Source organism: Pyrus communis, chromosome 1 (assembly GCF_041283825.1).
Source record: "Pyrus communis isolate YQ-2024b chromosome 1, ASM4128382v1, whole genome shotgun sequence".
Taxonomy (NCBI): domain Eukaryota; kingdom Viridiplantae; phylum Streptophyta; class Magnoliopsida; order Rosales; family Rosaceae; genus Pyrus; species Pyrus communis.
In genome coordinates, this window is record NC_142565.1 from 15,737,194 (window position 1) to 15,755,026 (window position 17,833).

The following is a 17,833-nucleotide window of genomic DNA, read 5'->3' on the forward strand; positions in this document are numbered from 1 at the left end:
TTTTTTGTTTGTTCAGTATTTTTAATGTTTCGTTTTCTCTTTTGTTTTCCCATTTCTTACGCATCATTGTCAAGGTTTCAAAAGACACCAAACGTTAGCCGGTCAGCAGGTTAGGGGCCTAGCGCCTAGGCAGTTAGGTAGGGCTTAGGCGGAGGCCTAGGCGGATTTAAGTACATTTATTTATTTTATTTTTTTGTACAACAATATATTTTACACTAAGGGGAGGGAGGAGTTCGGCTAAAGTCATACAATGGACAACCTAATTTGGTATCGAATTTGCCATCCACGAGAAGTACATTTATTATATATTGTATAAATAAGTGTCTATTTATACTTAAAAACACATGCATAATCATATTGGAATACATAAATTGCAAAATAAAATGACATAAATTATAAAGTGTTAAAATATATTGAAAACAGAGGGAACAATCATATAATGAGTGTTTTTGCAAGTTTTCATCTCTTACATTTTATTGAGAAATTATAATGCAAAATGAAAGTTATGGATTTTCTGTCTAAGTCAAAATCGCGACCTAGGCAGATGTCTAGGCAGGTTTATATGGGCTAGGCAGATGCCTAAGCGGGTCTAGGCATAATTTCTTAATTTTCAAACGCCTAGGGACTAATCGGAACAGTGGCCAACCGCCTAGCACCTAGACAAGAATTTTTAGAATAGTGGTCATTGTAAAGCTTTCTTTCTTTCTTAGATCGATAGGGAGGGATGACGGCAATGGATTATAATTAGTGAGTTTAGGGTTCGATTCCCTCTGATTTAACAAAAATAACCTCACTAGTAGTAAATGAAGGTCATCTCCAACCGAAAGGGCTATGTATAACTTCGTCTAAAATTATAATCCTGTAAGAAATTATTTTTTAATGAACAATGATAGGCCATATTATATATCATCTCCAACCGAAAAGATTAAATATTAGTCCCTTAATAATTTATTAGTTTTAAGTTTACACTTTACATTTATTAAGTAGTTCTTATATCATATGAAAATAAGGTTATTGAGACATGACTTTTTTGGGTTGATAGAATGTGAAAATGGATTAAAATGAGTCAAGATAATAATGATTAAGTAGAATCATGCTTTTCAATTAAAATATCTATAATATGCGGTCTGTATTTGAACTTTTCCAAATCATGTTTTCTAATTAAGTGAAATATGGCCAAATCAGGCCTTTTTTTTTTTTTTTTTTTTTTCTTCTTCTTCTTTGGGTCATAGAAACTTCATTAACAACACAACAAAATTACACAGGATGACGCCCAATTACATACAACAAAAAGGACCCAAAAACCAAACCGGACAAAAAAAAAAAAAAAAATCTGAAACTGTTGTAGGCCTAATTAAATCAACTATATTTAGAACTAGAGAGGGAGAGGGCCGGCGGCAAGAGAGAGAGATGTAATTTTGGGGTGTGTATTGTATCACTCCATTGTGTCTTTATTATTGTAGTAGGATATATTAAAGCCTTACCCTAATAAGATTACAACTCTAATAGAATAATATCTACTAAAGGGAATATTTCAAGATATCCTAGATATACTAGGATTTACACAATCACATTCCTAATCTAATAGGACTGCAACACTCCTCATTGAGTGTGTAAATACTCAAACAAAACTTTGCATTGCGTCTTTAGTAGTTGAGGTAAAAAAGTTGATGAAGTCGTCGGCACAATAGACGAATGTGAGTCTCAAATTTAAAGAAAGTATGCATTGATAGTAAAACTCACAAAATCTCGCTAAAACCTAAGGTAGGTAAAAACTCATAAACTAAGGAGAAAAGTGAGAAGTATGCATAATGTCTAAAACAAATGTCAAACGGGACGAAAGTAGTGAACTCAACGGAATATGATCATCTCAGAATTGGTGTCTCGTCAAAACCTTATTAGGTAGCAAAAACCCAGTGGGAAAAATGCTCCTAATTGTAGAAAACAAAGTACATTAAGATCAAGTGAGTATGCTTTCTGGATACTCCCCTTGAGTTAGACATAACTTCCAAATAAGAGAACTACAAGCAATTCAACTCAAATAATTTACGCACACTGATTCCTTGGAGGAGCTTCTGAAAAGTAGACTTGGGCAATGACTTGGTGAAGAGATCGGCCAAGTTGTCCTGGGAATGGATTTGCTTGACTTCAATGTTCTGATGCTGTCATTACTGGTGAGAGTGAAAGAACTTTGGCGCTATATGCTTTGTGTTGTCTCCCTTGATGTATCCCTTCTTTAATTGCTCGATACATGCTACTTTGTCTTCAAAGATTGTTGTAGGAAGGTCAACGACAGAAGTAAGACCACTATGCTTCGAATATGTTTCATAACTGCTCGCAACCAAAAGCACTCACGTGAGGCTTCACGCAAGGTGAGAATGTCAACATGGTTCGAAGAAGTCGCAACTAGCGTTTGCTTGGTTGACCTCCAAGATATAGTGGTGCCTTTAACGATAAAGACATAGCCCGTTTGAGAACGTGCCTTATGTGGATCAGACATATAACTAGCATATGAGGCGGGAATCAACTCGAGGACCAAGGGGGCGGTAGCTCCTCCCAAGGATTCATGGGTGTAGAACAAGTCCAAATCCGTTGTACCCTTGAGGTAGTGGAAAATGTCTTTAACACCATTCCAATGTTTGCGTGTAAGCACGTTGTTGTATCTAGCCAAAAGATTAACAACAAAGGAGATGTTGGGTCTAATGTATTGAGCCATGTACAATAAAGCACCAATTGCATTCAGGTATGGAACTTCAGGCTCCAAAATCTCTTCCTCATCTTCCTTAGGATGGAAAAGGATCTTGTTTAGCATCTAGAGTCCGAACGACCATAAAAGTACTCGAAGCCTTTGCTTTATCCTCATTAAAACGTCGTAACACCTTTTGGGAGTAGTTCAATTGATGTACTAATATTTCATCTGAACAATGCTCGATCTCTAGGCCGAGACAATATCGAGTTTTCCCAAGATCTTTCTTCTCAAATTCTGATTTCAAGTGAACGACAATTTCATCAAGCTCTGCATGAGTTCTGATGTGGTTCATGTCGTCAACATAAATTGCAACGACCGCAAATCCGGAATGTGACTTTTGATGAATACGTGTGGGCATAGTTCATTGTTCACATAACCCTGACTTGTCAAATATTCACTCAGACGGCTATACCACATCCGCTCGAATTGTTTCAATCCATAAAGTGATATCCTCAATTTAATCAAGAAGGTGTTCCATGGTCTAAAACTATTTGAACCGGTCAATGTAGATTTCCGTATCTAGATCCCCATAGAAATACACGGTTACCACATCCATAAGCTGTATATTCAGATTTTCGGAAACTACCAAATTGATAAGGTAGTGAAACGTTATGATGTCCATTACGGGGGAATACGTCTTCTCATAGTCAATCCCAAGGTGTTGAGAGAAGCTTTGCGCTACCAGGCATGATTTATATTGCACTATTTCTTTTTTCTCATTACGCTTCCTCATGAAAACCCATTTGTAGCCCACGGACTTCACATGTGGTGGAGTAGGAGCTACGGGCCTAAACACCTTGCGTTTCGCAAGCGAATTGAGTTCGACCTAAATTGATTGTTTCCAGTTTAACCAGTAGATTTTACGTCGACATTCATCAATGGAATGTGGTTCAATGTCATTGCTAAGCATCATGTTGGTACCAACTATATACGCGAATGCATCATCGAGAATCATCTCCTTCTGATTCCATTCCTCATCCAATACTGTGTAATGGAGAGAAATCTCATAATTATCGGGAGGCCGGTTTGTCTTGTCTAAGACATCGCCGTAATCTAGAATAATCTTATGCGTTGGAACATATGAGTAAGCGGTGGTCGAATTCAGACTAGGGTCACTAGCTTGTATCGTTTTCCTCTTTCAGAGTTGTGAATCATTTGAACCAGGGGGTCTGTCACCCTTCAGGGTAGGAGCAGATGATTGGCTAGCCGTCAGTGTACCGGCGCCGCGTGGGAGGTGCGCTCGCCCTACCTTTAGGGACGGTCCGGCCTTCCAAGGCAGTGTTACGACTTACGTTAAGTAAGTCCATTCTTGCAGGTGCGTTTGCAGCGGCTATATGTGATCTCGTCACCTTTACAAGATTTGTAAGGCGTCCAGCATGCTTTGAGCAATGCTTTGAAGATCTAGAATACGACGTACTTCAGTTTCAGACTAGGTAATGCGGGGATCTAAAAGCGACAAGGTGGGAGTAATCCACGATAATTCATGGCGTTCGACAGGAACGTTGAATTTCTTATCTCCCCCTAATGATGGGAAAACTATCTCATCAAAGTGACAATCTGTAAAACGTGCAGTAAAAAGATCTTTTATCAAGGGTTCTAAGTAGCAAATAATTGATGGCGAATCATAACCGACATAGATTCTCATTCTTCTCTGAGGACCCATTTTGGTACGTAATGGCAACGCTATTGGCAAATAGATTGCTCATTTAAACACACGTAAATGTGAGATGTCAGGCTCGTATTCAGTAACCAATTGTAACGGTAAATGAGGTTGGGTAGCAATAGGCCTTAGGTGGACCAACATAGTTGTGTGCAATATTGCATGGCCTTACGTAGATATCGAGAATTCAATTCGCACAATCAAAGTCCGAGCTATCGCTTGAAGGCGCTTTATGAAAGCTTCTGCCGGGCCATTTTAGGTGTGAACATGGGGTACATGATGTTCAACTTTGATACCAACAGATATGTAATAATTGTAAAAAGTCTGTGACGCAAACTCTCCAACATTATCCAGTCGAATTGACTTAATCAGGTAATTAGGGTGGTAAGCCCGAAACTTAATGATTTGAGCTAGGAGTTTTGCAAATGCAGCATTGCGTGTGGACAATAAGTAGACATGTGATCAACGCGTCAATGCATCAACCAACACCATGAAGTATCTAAATGGTCCGCATGTTTGTTGGATAGGTCCATAAATATCCCCTTGAATCCTCTGAAGAAACTTAGGGGAGGTCATGAAGAATCTTTGTAGTTGAGTGTTGAATATTCAACTTCCCCAGGGAGCATGGTTTGCATGGTGGATGGCTGGGATAAGATTTTAGGTGATGCCCGTGTGATACTTTGAGGATACGGCGAATCATAGCTTGTCCGGGATGTCCCATTCGATCATGCCAAAGCAGGAAAGTGCTCTCGAACCTAGGCATAGGGCCGGCCTCGTGGTGGGTCTCCATGGATTGAATGGTCGTTATGTACAACTCACTCGGGAGACATTCTAGCTTCTCGTGAATACGCTTCTGGTCATATTCGTAAGAAGTGATCAAAGAAATTCAGAACCATTCTCTTTAGTTGTTTCAACATAATATTGATTATCTCAATATCTCTAAAGCTCAGGAACGTTCTTCTAGAAGGTGGAGAATAGAAGGCCTCTTTAATGGTTAATTTAGTACCATTAGACAACATTATACGGGCCTTTCCGTATCCTTCGATCAGGTTAGATAGGCTTGAGAGGATTGTTAGAGGTGCATTTTTAGGTACGAAGTTGGTAAAAATAATGTTGCTCATGCAAGATGGTTTGCGTGGTACCACTACCAGCCAGACAACTAACTTGCCCACTAGTTATACCTAGAAATAAATTAATTGAATCGGTCACATGCATAAATATAATTCCATTCATTCAATTAATCAATCGAGAAATAATTATCCATAATTCAAAACAAACAAAAAACGAAACAAATAATTCCAAAGACTTAGAAAAATTGTCCAAAAATATAAACCATAAACTTAGAAAAATAAGAAGGGGGGGTTCAAGTTAGACATGTTCCTAAAACAGAGGGTACCCAAAAAAAACATGGTTAGTCATATGGAAAACCATAGACATACATTGTAGAACATTTGGGTTCTATAGATATGTATTGGTTTAATTTTAGCATGAAAGTTACGGGTTTCATGTGGTATGTTTTGAATGAAAACTTTGGGCTTCAAAGGCACTAAAATCGAAACTACAGGCTCAATTTTAGTTATGAACGTCTAGTTCATATATAAGGGTACCTGCAAGAACACAAAATACAATATACAACTAAGTGTAGTGGATTTGTGGATTGCTTTAGGAACCCAAGTGTGAGTGCGTTGGGACTACGAAAGAACCCATGAGCAATAAAGGCAACAAGGCCTAGTAAAGGCAAGAAGGTGATGAGAACACCTGAGCATCGATAAAACCCGATGCTCTACACATCTTCCTCCTAAACAGGAATCTCGAAGATTCGCATTGCGGTGTTGATTAGTGGAAGTCGATCCAGAGTGCGAGATCCATAGAGGAGTAAGCCAAGCTCACTTAGGAGGAAACCTCTCACTTTGGAAAGAAACACTCATTCTGGCGAGAAAAACTTCTTAGCAGGCCATGTTTTTGTCTAAACAGAAAAGCATGATTTTCCTCATGTGTTTTGAGGTTCATGTGTCCAATCAGATGTCAAGGAACCCCAGAAGGTATTGGTGCCAGGCTCCACAATCAAACTATTAGGCAGGCTCAACACACATAGCCTGATCGTCTTTTGGCTATCATATGGCTTGGTGAGTCCTAATTTTTTTTAGCCCAGACCTTTATTAGAATTGAGTTTTGTGGCATTTGGGGAAAAAAATTAGCCTATTACCCTATAGAGATGGCCTAAAATTTCGTAGTTTACAGCCAATCTATGAAGACCTTGAACAATTGCTCTTGAGAACTCGATCGCAAATCCTTTTAGAAGAGAAACTTTCATTTCACGTCCCCACGCCACGGGGTGTATACACACCACACCAATGAGGACTGAGCGCTTCGTTGACTTCATATTTTTGTGCTTGACAAGCCAGTTGAGGTCCATTTTCTTTTAGCAGAATCTTAATAAGCTAGAGTTAAATTGTAAACTTTCTTCAAATAATTAAAATGGAAAATTACTTTCCGCACTCTTCTCCTTCTGCTCTCTAAACTTTCTATCACGAGTTTCTTCATTTATTCAATCCAATGACTAGGGCAAGAAAGGAAGGAGTAGTGCATGGGGAGAAAAAAGTATGAAAATCATTTCCCTTAAAATCAACTTAAATTACGGAGTTATCCACCTTTTTCAATCCGAAAAACAGGGTCTCAACCAGATTTTCTTGACGTCCATGACTGGACCAAGCAAATAGAAGAAGAGTTTGAAAATTCTTAAATTATCATCTATTTTGTAAAGGAAGTAGGTCGTGAAACAAGTACACGCAAACTTGAAACGACTGAGATAAACATGCTTGAAATAACCCAAATAGCCAAACCCTCCAGCAATTTTACCGACGACATTTCATGCCCTACCCATAATGTAAATGTATAGCTACAACTCAGTCTCACATCCACAGCTCCAAAACCCTAGAGATCAAAGATGCTCATCTCATCAGGGTTTTACATGTCAGACCAAAGTTCACTATGGAAAATCATACTATGGGACCGACTTTATTTGAAGATACGGGAACGTAACAAGTCAGGGATTATGAGTTACACCAAGGCGATGCTGCTTTCTCCACCTGGGGGCTGACGAACACCACCCAGATAGTCTCTGGATGATGCCTTTCCATCAGCAAAGATGTTGCTGCCATTCATCTCTCTCAGCTTAGCCGTGCTCAGGGGCTTTTCAGTAGATCCTGGAGGAACATCTCCCTTAAATATATCATTCCCCGTCAGCTCCGCAAACTTCTGGTTATGTATTTTCCTTGGAGTCTTGGAAACAGGTTCCTCACTGAACATAATATTACTCTGACCTCCAGCAGGCTGCGTCACAAAAAGTAAACTTCAACACTAGAATTCAAGAAATGTTACTTCGCAAGATAGTCCAGCATTATTCGGCAGAGTTACAAATATATGCCTGGATTACAGGAAAGTGTTCACCAACGGGCTATCTTTCTAGTTTCTAGGCTATCAATTTTGAACCCTCGGTCCAATTAATTCTTTTTGGAATGTATGGTCCAAACTAACAGTCTCATCACTAACATGCCAGACGACTATTTGACAAAAGACCCTTAACAGGAGAACCCTCAATTGCACAGCTCAAAACCAAAATTACAGAAGTCCAAGTTATCTAGTGTTACATTTCCTAATTAATTAATTATCATAACTAAAGCTGCGAAATGAAAATATGAATGAAAACATTCATTCACAAAAACGAAAAAGAATCAGTGAACTCACATTTGAAACTTTGACAGAGGTGCGCAGATTTCGGGGTGTAGGTTCCCCCATGTCTCTGGTTTCTCTAGTTTGCAGGGTGTGAGCAGCAGCCAATGATCGAGGCAAGACTTCAGGAGGAGGGCCAAAGATGTCATTTCCAGTGAGTTCCTTGGACTTGGTATTTGATACGCTCTTCTTAGATTTTGAATCTGAGTCGGACTGCAATGTCCCACTCAATTCACGCTGCTTGGCAACCTCAGGAACAGTGACAGGCTTCTTGGGCGTGATATGTTCATCAACACTGAATGAGATTTGACTGACTCCATTGAGTGCTTGCTGATAAATACGAAGCCCCGTTTTGTTACTAGCATCATTAGATTCCGGTGCAGCATCCTTGCCTGACCCAGCTGCAAATATACCATTTCCAGTAATCTCCTTCAATTTATAGCCTGAACAAGGCTTCCTGTACCGCATTTCGTCTGGGTTTTAGATTTGCAGTACAATATTGGTGATTAACCATATACTCAAAAGCAGTGATTTCTTGCGGGATCTAAGATGGGTAAATTTTGAAAAAGAGAAACAAAATTATTGGGTTTCATTGCATGCATTTGTAGACCATATACTAAATAAAGATCACATCAAGCATATGTGTTAGGCTAGTCGGCCAAGCCAGTGCCACGGCCTCGTAGATTAGAGCAATTTAGAATATCGTCTTATCACAAGAGATAAATTAAGATCACATGCATATAAAACAATCAAAGTTGATATTTTTCTGATCAGAAAACAGAAATGCTTGTAGCTTTGATTCAGCAGTTTGAGCAGGTTAATGGGTAATTAGCAGAAAATTACAGTAACGAAGCATGCATTACTAAATTAGTAGCTAGATCTGAGCTGAGAGAAGAGATCTTACTGTTTGTTGAGGCTCTGAGCTTCTTCATCAGTGATCTGACCGCCATGGAGCACCTTGCTGATTCCATCGGACGGCTGAAAATGCACCGCTTGAGCTTAATTAACTTTCTTAATACACCACCAGCAAGAAAGAAAACAAGTAGAGATTGACATTTGACTACTAAGTAGGTGTTGAAAGTGGAAAGTACAGCAACCTGATGAGAGCGGGGGGCGGAGGAGGCGGTGGCCGGAGAGTCGGAGTGTGGGACCTCTTTCCACGTCAGCATATCGGCAGTGTCTCTGCGAGGCTTTCTCAGTGGTGTTCTCTCCATTGTTTTCGGTCTCACTCTTCCTCTGGCTCTCTTCCTCGTTTGGCTTTTGGATGACTAGAAAATAGCAAATAATAAATAAATAAACAAAAAAATGTTAATGACATTAAAAAGAAAAAGGTTAATTACATTTTAATTCCATTCACTTGCAATCTCATATAACATCTTCAAACATTTTAATGTCATAAATTTATTATTATTGTATTACAATTTCATACCTTAAAAGATTTTAAGTTAAAAAAAAAGAAGCTCAAAGCAAGTAATCATTTACTACAGTAATAAAAAAGATTTAAATCATTACATGACAGTGTAAATTTAAATTCAATCGATAACGAATCTTATATTTAATTTATCAAAATTTATCGTTTGATAAAAAATAAAAATAAAAAACTCGAACCAAATAAAAAAAAAAATAAAGCGGAACTAATAAAAAAAATTTAGAAAAAAGCGAACGAAAGTAAATAATAATTTTAATTTGGATAAAAAAAAAAAGGAACCGATTGAAAGCCGACTAAAAGCTGTCAGAGTTTGATGGCTGCTTTAGTTTCATTGACTGGTGAGACCCAATTCATTCAGTGTCTGTGCGGTTGTAGTAAAGGGTCATTGAAGCTACCTCTTGAAACCCAACAATGGCTGTCTTCTCAGCTCCGCAACCATTCACCAGGCACTCCTGCAACTCTCACTCCATGGATATGGCCTTTCTTCAAATGGGTTGAATCACTTCCCACTTACAACCACTCCTTGCATTGCTCTTGGACCATGATTCACATCCTCACCAAGCACACCCCCTTCAAACCTGCGCACCAACTGCTTGAGAAAATTGCCCTTAAGAATTTCTTGTCCTCTCCCTCGGTTTTGAATGCTTTGGTTCAGACCCATGACGACCCTGATGTGAATTCACATGTTTTGAGCTGGCTTGTGATCTTTTATGCTAATTCTAAGATGACCCAAGGTGCGATTCAGGTTTTGGGGCACATGAGGGTTCATGGGTTTAAGCCCCACTTGCACGCTTGTACTGTCTTATTGAGTTCTTTGGTTAAACATAGGTTGACCAACATGGTGTGGAAAGTTTACAAGAATATGATCAATGCCGGAATGTTCATTTGTACAATGTGTTGATTCATGCTTGTTGCAAGTCTGGGGGTGTAGAGAAGGCAGAGAGTTTGCTGAGTGAGATGGAATTCAAGTGTGCCTTTCCTGATCTTTTCACATACAATACGTTGATATCGCTGTATTCTAAAAGGGGTATGCAGTATGAAGCTTTGTCTGTTCGAGATAGAATGGAAAGAGCAGGAGTTACCCCTGATATGGTGATGTACAATTCTCTTATGTATGCGTTTTGTAGAGAAGGTAGGATGAGGGAGGCTGTAAGACTTTTCCGTGAAATCAAAGGTGCCACTCCGAACCATATAACTTACACCACATTAATTGATGGGTATTGTAGAGTGAATGACCTGGAAGAATCTTTAAGATTGTGCGAGGTAATGAAGGCCAAGGAACTGTATCCGGGAGTTGTTACTTATAATTCAATTCTTCGCAAGTTGTACGAAGAAAGCAGGATGAGGGATGTAAATAAACTTTTGAATGAGATGAGTGAAAGGAATGTTGAACCTGACAATGTCACATGTAACACATTGATTAATGCTTATTGTAAGATACGAGATATGAGGACTGGTGTCAATGTGAAGGATAGGATGTTGGCAGCTGGACGCGTTTACATATAAAGCACTCGTTAATGGATTTTGCAAGGTTCTGGAGATGGACAGTGCCAAAGATATTTTATTTGCCAAGACATGCTTGATGTGGGAATTTATCCTAGTACCTATACATGGATTATAGATGGTTACTGTAACCAAGAGAATGAAGCAGTTATAAGACTTCCAGATGAGTTTTCTAGGAAAGGTCTTTGTGCTGATGTCTCAGCGTACAGGGCATTAATAAGAAGGTTATGTAAACAAGAAAGGGTTGATAGTGCTGAAAAGGTTTTCGGTGTTATGCGAGAGAAAGGTATATCAGGAGACAGTGTAATATACACTAGTCTTGCATAGCTTACTTGAAAGCAGGAAAGTCAAGTGTAGTTTCGGCGATGTCAGATGAAATGTACAAGTGGAGGTTGATGGTTACACGCATGATCTATAGATCTTTCGGTGCTTCTTATGCCAGTGATTATGATATCATACGCTTATTTTGGGATCATATATGGTTGAGAGAGGCCGAATGTCAAAAAATGTTATTATTAAGGAAGTACCACAAACATAAATGAACGATGCAGATGTTGCTGCGAGTTTGATTATAGGCTCAATGTTTTCATGCTATAACACAAACCTCTCGGCCTCTCTTAAAGGTGTTGGAGACTGTTATTGACTTGTGGCACCGGAAGGTATATGGACTCCTGGAGAAGCTAAGAAACAGTGATAAGTGCTTGTAGCATAGTAATTTTGCTTGTAAGTCAGGCTTTTTATTGTCCCTCAATATGCTTTAATGGGATTTCAATCAGGAAATGGTCTCGTAATGCCTCTTTTATCTATTGGAATTGTACTATACTCCCACCTGGATCTACTTTACAGATATGCTGATTTTGATCGTGGTTTTGGTCGCGGCAACACAATTAATCAGAATGTGTTGTTTTGGGGGGGGGGGGGGGGGGGGGGGGGGGGGGGTGTGGTTTAAATTATACTCGGAAAGCATCTGTTTGGGCTGTTCTGTGGAGATGTGCATCCTTCCATGAGTGGGACAGTTGGCTTGCATTTTCCAAAGCATCAAGTCGAGGTGTAGGCCGAACAGAAAAATATGTGGAATGGGGGTCTTCAAAATCATATGTGACAGATGATTTGTATGTAAGTGCTGAAGACCAAGTAGTTTAAGAATCCATCATGCTGCTGTTTTAAACTGAAACTACTTCAGCGCTTCTGGTTTGGCACATGCGAAGCTCAAGTGATGAATTCTAGCTACATACTGCAGTCATTGTTTATAGGTTAGTGATATTTCTATATCTTTCATTTTCTTCTATCCATTAGAAATAAATTTAGAAAGAAAATTAGAATCGGAATCTTATGAACTGGGATTGGCTCAGCCGTTTTTGTTACTGATTTGCCAAACAAATAAATAGAGAATATTGCACAACAAATAACATAACCTGGTTACAGTAGTTGTTTTTTTTCTTGGTCTGAGGTCTTAGTCATTGCTGTTACTGATATGTTGAACAAGACTTGTGCCAAAACGTTTAAGGAAAAAAGTTCTTTAGAGAACACTCTGTAGGAAAAGCTGTGTGTTTTGGCACAATGTTTTTGAAGCACAAGATCACAACCTAGGTTTGAGTCAATATTTCCACAGTTGCCTAGACTCCAGTAATATTTTGTAATTGATGGAACAATTCGATTACATTATATATTTCCTCATATGCCTTTTTGGATCTTTTTTTTTCTTTCTCATGGATCGTCTGATTCATATACACAGTTACAAAGATAAATTTCGACAATCACTTCAGTCCTAGATAACATAGGTCAGTGTGATACTAGTAGGAAAACCAAAAAACCACAAAGAATGTTTACACCAACCAAAATCCCTCTTAGTGCGCACACACCAATTATTTTTGTGCCTAAAAACCCTCTAGCGCAGCTGCTAGTGCAAAAATTTCATAATCCGAACAAATGCAACCGTGACCATGACCACTTTCACAACCACACTCATCCCATCTTTTCAACCTCCTGTTTCTTTGCCTCTTTTTCTCCATTTCCACATGATCTGCTTGAACTTGAATCTTGATTCCTACTTGCAGTTTAGGCAGTTTGACACCTTCTAGAGCATGCCCAGTTGTTGGAAGCACCGTGACCCACTGGTCCAACTCCATGCTTGGTGATTCAAGGACGTCCTTCCACGGAACCTCTGCCCTGCCCAAGAGTTGTGACCCTCCAATCCTGCCAAAAACCGGCACGGTGCTCCTCCAGCGGAGCTCGAAAACCACACTTTCTTGCTGTAGGGTGTTGTCCATGGAGAGCATCTCGGTTCCAGAGCACTCCAAAGAGACAGACTCATTCCAAACGTGGTTGGACTTGGCGGAGATTTCTCTAGTGTTGAGCATAATTCTTCTGTTGTTTCCTGCCGAAAGAGAGTATCGAACAAAGAGGTTTCCTGTGGTCTTGAATTCGATGTTTTTTGCTTGTATGATCTTCAGGTCACAGCTGAGGGAAGAAAAGATTGAAGGAGTCATTGTATGTGTTTGAGAGTTGTAGATAGATAAAGAGAGTGCTGATGGATGCTTTGGCGAAGGGAAGGTGGGTTATATATAGTGTATGGGATATTGGAAGGAAGGTGGAATTGCTTTTTGAGGAAGCTGCTTTTACTCATTAAAGTAATACTAATAGTGTGCAAGATCAATGTGCAAGATCAGAAATGGAGTATTATAAATTATAGTGTTATCTGCTTCGGATTGGGGAATCATGAGAGATTGAGTGGAAGATTATGATGAGTTATTATAAGCCCCTTGAGATTCTTGAAGAGCTGGATTTCATATAAACGATCCTTGCTGCCACTTGCTACTTGCAACACTAGGATTGGCTTACACTGCAGTGCTTTTGGACCTGCCACATGTACATGCAAATATATAAATTATGGAATGTGCTTGTGCTATGCTATGTGGTTTGTTCTTCCACTGCAAGATCATTTTGATTTCTTCATCAGACCCTGCAACGTTCTTCTGGGATTTGCTAATAAATTGATCATAACTTACCTTTTTTACATGGGAATACTTTGATCTACAACTTATGTTTTGTTTTTGCACCTCTAGACTCATGATTTGTAAAGAGACCGTTTGAGTACCATTCTGTTTTCTGTTTTCAATTTCAGTTCAACCTTTTTTTTTTTTTCTTTCTTTTTTCTTTTAAGTTGAAACGTGTTCGGTAACTGCTTGCATTTAAAAAATAAAAATAAAAAAAGGTCTGAAAGCTACGAGCCTATTTGATAATTATTTGGTTTGTTATGATTTTTTGTTTGAGATATTAAAAATGTATATTGTTGAAATGTGAGATAAATAAGAGCGGTTGGAATATGGAATATAGAGGGAGATGGTAAAAGAAATGTGTAAGGGTACAAAAAAAAGAAAACGAAAAACCTAAAATTAATTCAAGTTTTGCTTTCACTTTAAGTTTTCATCCATTTTTCCTTATTTCTTTTCCTCCATCCCATTACCATTCTTCATTTCTCTCCTTTTATACTTTCCACATATTTCAAACACAAAAACAAAAAGTATAAAAACTAAAAGGAGTTTCTGAACTTTATTCATGTATAAGAGTGGGTTTGTGTCATGCCTAAGTTACTGTGTTTAATATAACACCATGTTTTCGAGCTTAACGATCAATGTGAGATTGATACACATTTGGCCCACTATATGATGGTCTCACGTGAAGGAGGCATTTCATATAAAACCCCCACTTTTTCTACCGTTTTGTTCAAATCGCAAGATGCTAGTTGAGATAAAGCATCGGTGTGGTTAAGAGTGGACTAATGACCCGTCTCTTATAATATCCGACATTAATTTGATTTGGCAAGTGAATTTTCTCGACACCAAAAAGATAGATAATATATAAATTATAAGTGGTCTCCAACTCACATATTTTCAATATTTGATCCTAGACTCTTGCCATTGGTTATGGACAACTTGAAAGATCACCTTAGAGCAAGCCCAGCGTTGGAGAGCCCGAGTGGAGGTGGAGGCCTGAGCTCCGGGCCTGTGGAGAATTGCCAGCCCGAGAGCCCGAGTGGATGTGACATCAGCTCTGATGTCAGCCTGGTGTCAAACCATTTTTGATTTTTTTTCTGTCAGGCGCGTGCACCCCACTCGCGCGTGGGGGCGCATTGCCGACACAAATTCAGGAAAAAAAAAAAAAAAGGTGCTTTTTCAGTTACCGTTGGGAAGCCATGTGGCTTCCCATGGTCCGTTCGATCTCAACGGATCTTTAATTTGGACCGTTCGATCTCAATGGTAAAAAAAAAAAAGTCTTATTTAATATCCACCGTTCGATCTGAGATCAACGATGGATATTATTATTCTTTATAAATAAAAAAATAAAAGAAAAAATAATTTTAAAATTAAGAAAAGTTACCGTTGTGACACGTGGCACAATCTAGAGTGTTGGAATTCAAATTTTTTTATATCCAACGGCAGAGATTAATTAGTTAAATAAAAATTAAAAAAAATTGTAAAAAATTCAAAAAAAAATTGTTTTTACTTTTCTATAAATACCTTCTCATTATCATCTACCTTACACAACAATTTCATATTTTCTCAACTACTTTCAATCATATTCCTTTCTTTGTCTCAAAATTTTAGAAATCCATCACCAATAATTGTATTTTCGGATAATGACACGTGGCATAACGAGTACGATTAAAAAATTTATCAGAAATCCATCCCCAATAATTGTCTTTTCGGATTTTATGACAAGTGGCGCAACGACAACGATTAAAAATCTTATTCGAAATTACAAATAAAATTATTTTGTATTATTTAATAATATTTCGGATAATGACACGTGGCGCAACGAGAACGATTAAAAATCTTATCCGAAATTACAATTAAAATTATTTTATAAATAAATAAAATACTAATATTTTATTGCCTATTGCCAGGGCTATTGAAGTGTAACGGTGGAGATGTAAAGGCTATTGCCAGGGCTATTACTGTTCATTAAGGGCAGTTACTGTTCATAAGGTGGATTGAATAGTGAATAGCTTGGGGGGAGGGCTCCAACGCTGGAGTTGCTATTAGATTGTCTTAAATTGGGTTTGACACTAGCTAGAAACTTATGGTGCTAAATATTTATCCATATACAAATCTACAACTAGAAAAATAAAGCACCATAACACTCAAGTGGGCAAATAGAAACTTGAACAAAATCGAGAATGCAAGAAGATTTAACTTTACAACGCACGAGGCTGGATTAAAGATGGTATTGAAAATACTGACTGACCAGGATCGCCACTTTACTTTGTTATATAATTAATAGGTTTAACACAAAGAAGATTCCGGTCGTTCATCCTTTGGATAAGATAACAGTATCTTATCCACCTTTGGATTTTAAGGTTTCGTGGGAATGTACCTTGGCTCAAACAGTTCGAATCATGTTTTGCTCATTCAAGCTTAGTTCATAAGTGAAAAGAGATGAGCTTGAACAAAGTATTAGGCTGGTTAGAAAAATTAGCCAAGCTTAAGTTTTATTATGTTTGGCTAGTAAAGCTCGTGAACCATTGCGCCTGATTTTTCTACTTCACTTAGGTTTTGTCTCTGTAGGTATTCCAAGCAAGGTTTTATTAGGGCAATTATCATTGGTTGGTGGACATCCAAGAGGGAGTGTTGTAAATACTATTAATTCTGTGGTTGTCCACATGGAGCCAATGTGTAATATGTAATTTGTTAGTACTTAGTCTATGTAAGTCCTCAGCCTATAAATAGGTACTCTCATTTGCGGACGTACTGTTTGGGCCTAAAATAATAGTTTGGGCTGAGATGGGTTGACCGGAGTTGAAAATGCCACAATCCTCGCCCCAGTAAATATCCTTCGCCAATGGGCTTTTAGCCCAAAATGGGTTTAGTTCGGCCAAGTCCTCATGGAAATAGGATTGTGAGAGGATTAGTACAGGTATAGCCGGTCGAGTCCTATGCAAACTAAAAATGGCAAGAAACATAATAAACCTTGGATAAATATGAACCATCCCAACGATCAAAATGCCTACGTGATCAGATGAAAATGAATAGGTTGCATAATTGGATCAAATGCAAATCCTACTTGGAGTGAAAGAGGGCAAGACTGGATGAATTTTTTTGCTAAGAAGGGAATTAAAGAGATAAGTGGAATATTCTAGTAAATGCTGATGTAAACATAGTCCTATAATGACTCTGCCTCGATAGGCTTGTTTATTATGGAAGCCTTGCCTATAAATAGAGAAGGCTCTGCAACGTTGAAAGCCCCTTCAACTCAACATACAAACACCTTATACTTTCTATGTGAAACATTCTCACAACCCTAAGAAACAAATACTAATTATCCTAAACCTCTCCCCTCCCGGCCAACAAATATTTAGTACGTCAGAACATCACTGGGTTGGCAACCGGCAACATATTCAGTTTGTTGGAACATCACTGAAGTCATAGAACTAACTGCTCTAGAAGTACCTTTAGTTCGTCGAAACATTCAGTCGGTTACATATCCAAGTCTTTGCCATTGAAGAATCTTGGATTCTTTTGCCGGAAAAGGTTGCTTCATTAGCTTCACAGCAAAATGAAGTGTTATATGATTGGTTACTCTCAAGTGTATTTTGCAATTCGGCGTTCAGATGGCCGAACCACGTTCACCATAAAAAATATCATCTCCCTTGAGTATATGTTAGCTTGATACCGGTTCAACGCACTTATATTCTCACGAATATAGCTAAAGTAGCCGAACCTGGGGCAGAAGATCTTGAACTTTGCAGTTAACTAGGCAA

At 38.5% G+C, this 17,833-nt stretch overlaps 2 protein-coding genes and 1 pseudogene across 2 annotated transcripts; 1 reads left to right on the top strand and 2 right to left on the bottom strand.

Annotated features, from left to right (window-relative positions):
• Positions 1 to 7,137: 7,137 nt before the first annotated feature.
• Positions 7,138 to 9,427, bottom strand: LOC137720198 (uncharacterized). The gene is made up of 4 exons (XM_068459236.2): positions 9,239 to 9,427; positions 9,046 to 9,119; positions 8,157 to 8,598; positions 7,138 to 7,742 (listed from the first exon to the last, which is right to left on the bottom strand). Exons 1-4 carry the CDS (start codon positions 9,353 to 9,355, stop codon positions 7,470 to 7,472), a joined length of 906 nt encoding a protein of 301 aa, XP_068315337.2. The 5' UTR covers positions 9,356 to 9,427; the 3' UTR covers positions 7,138 to 7,469.
• A 427-nt stretch (positions 9,428 to 9,854) lies between these two features.
• On the top strand, positions 9,855 to 11,611 carry LOC137719883 (uncharacterized; annotated as a pseudogene).
• A 1,200-nt stretch (positions 11,612 to 12,811) lies between these two features.
• On the bottom strand, positions 12,812 to 13,654 carry LOC137719885 (uncharacterized). Its single transcript, XM_068458877.2, has one exon. It carries the CDS (start codon positions 13,560 to 13,562, stop codon positions 12,951 to 12,953), a length of 612 nt encoding a protein of 203 aa, XP_068314978.2. The 5' UTR covers positions 13,563 to 13,654; the 3' UTR covers positions 12,812 to 12,950.
• Between the last annotated feature and the right edge of the window lie 4,179 nt (positions 13,655 to 17,833).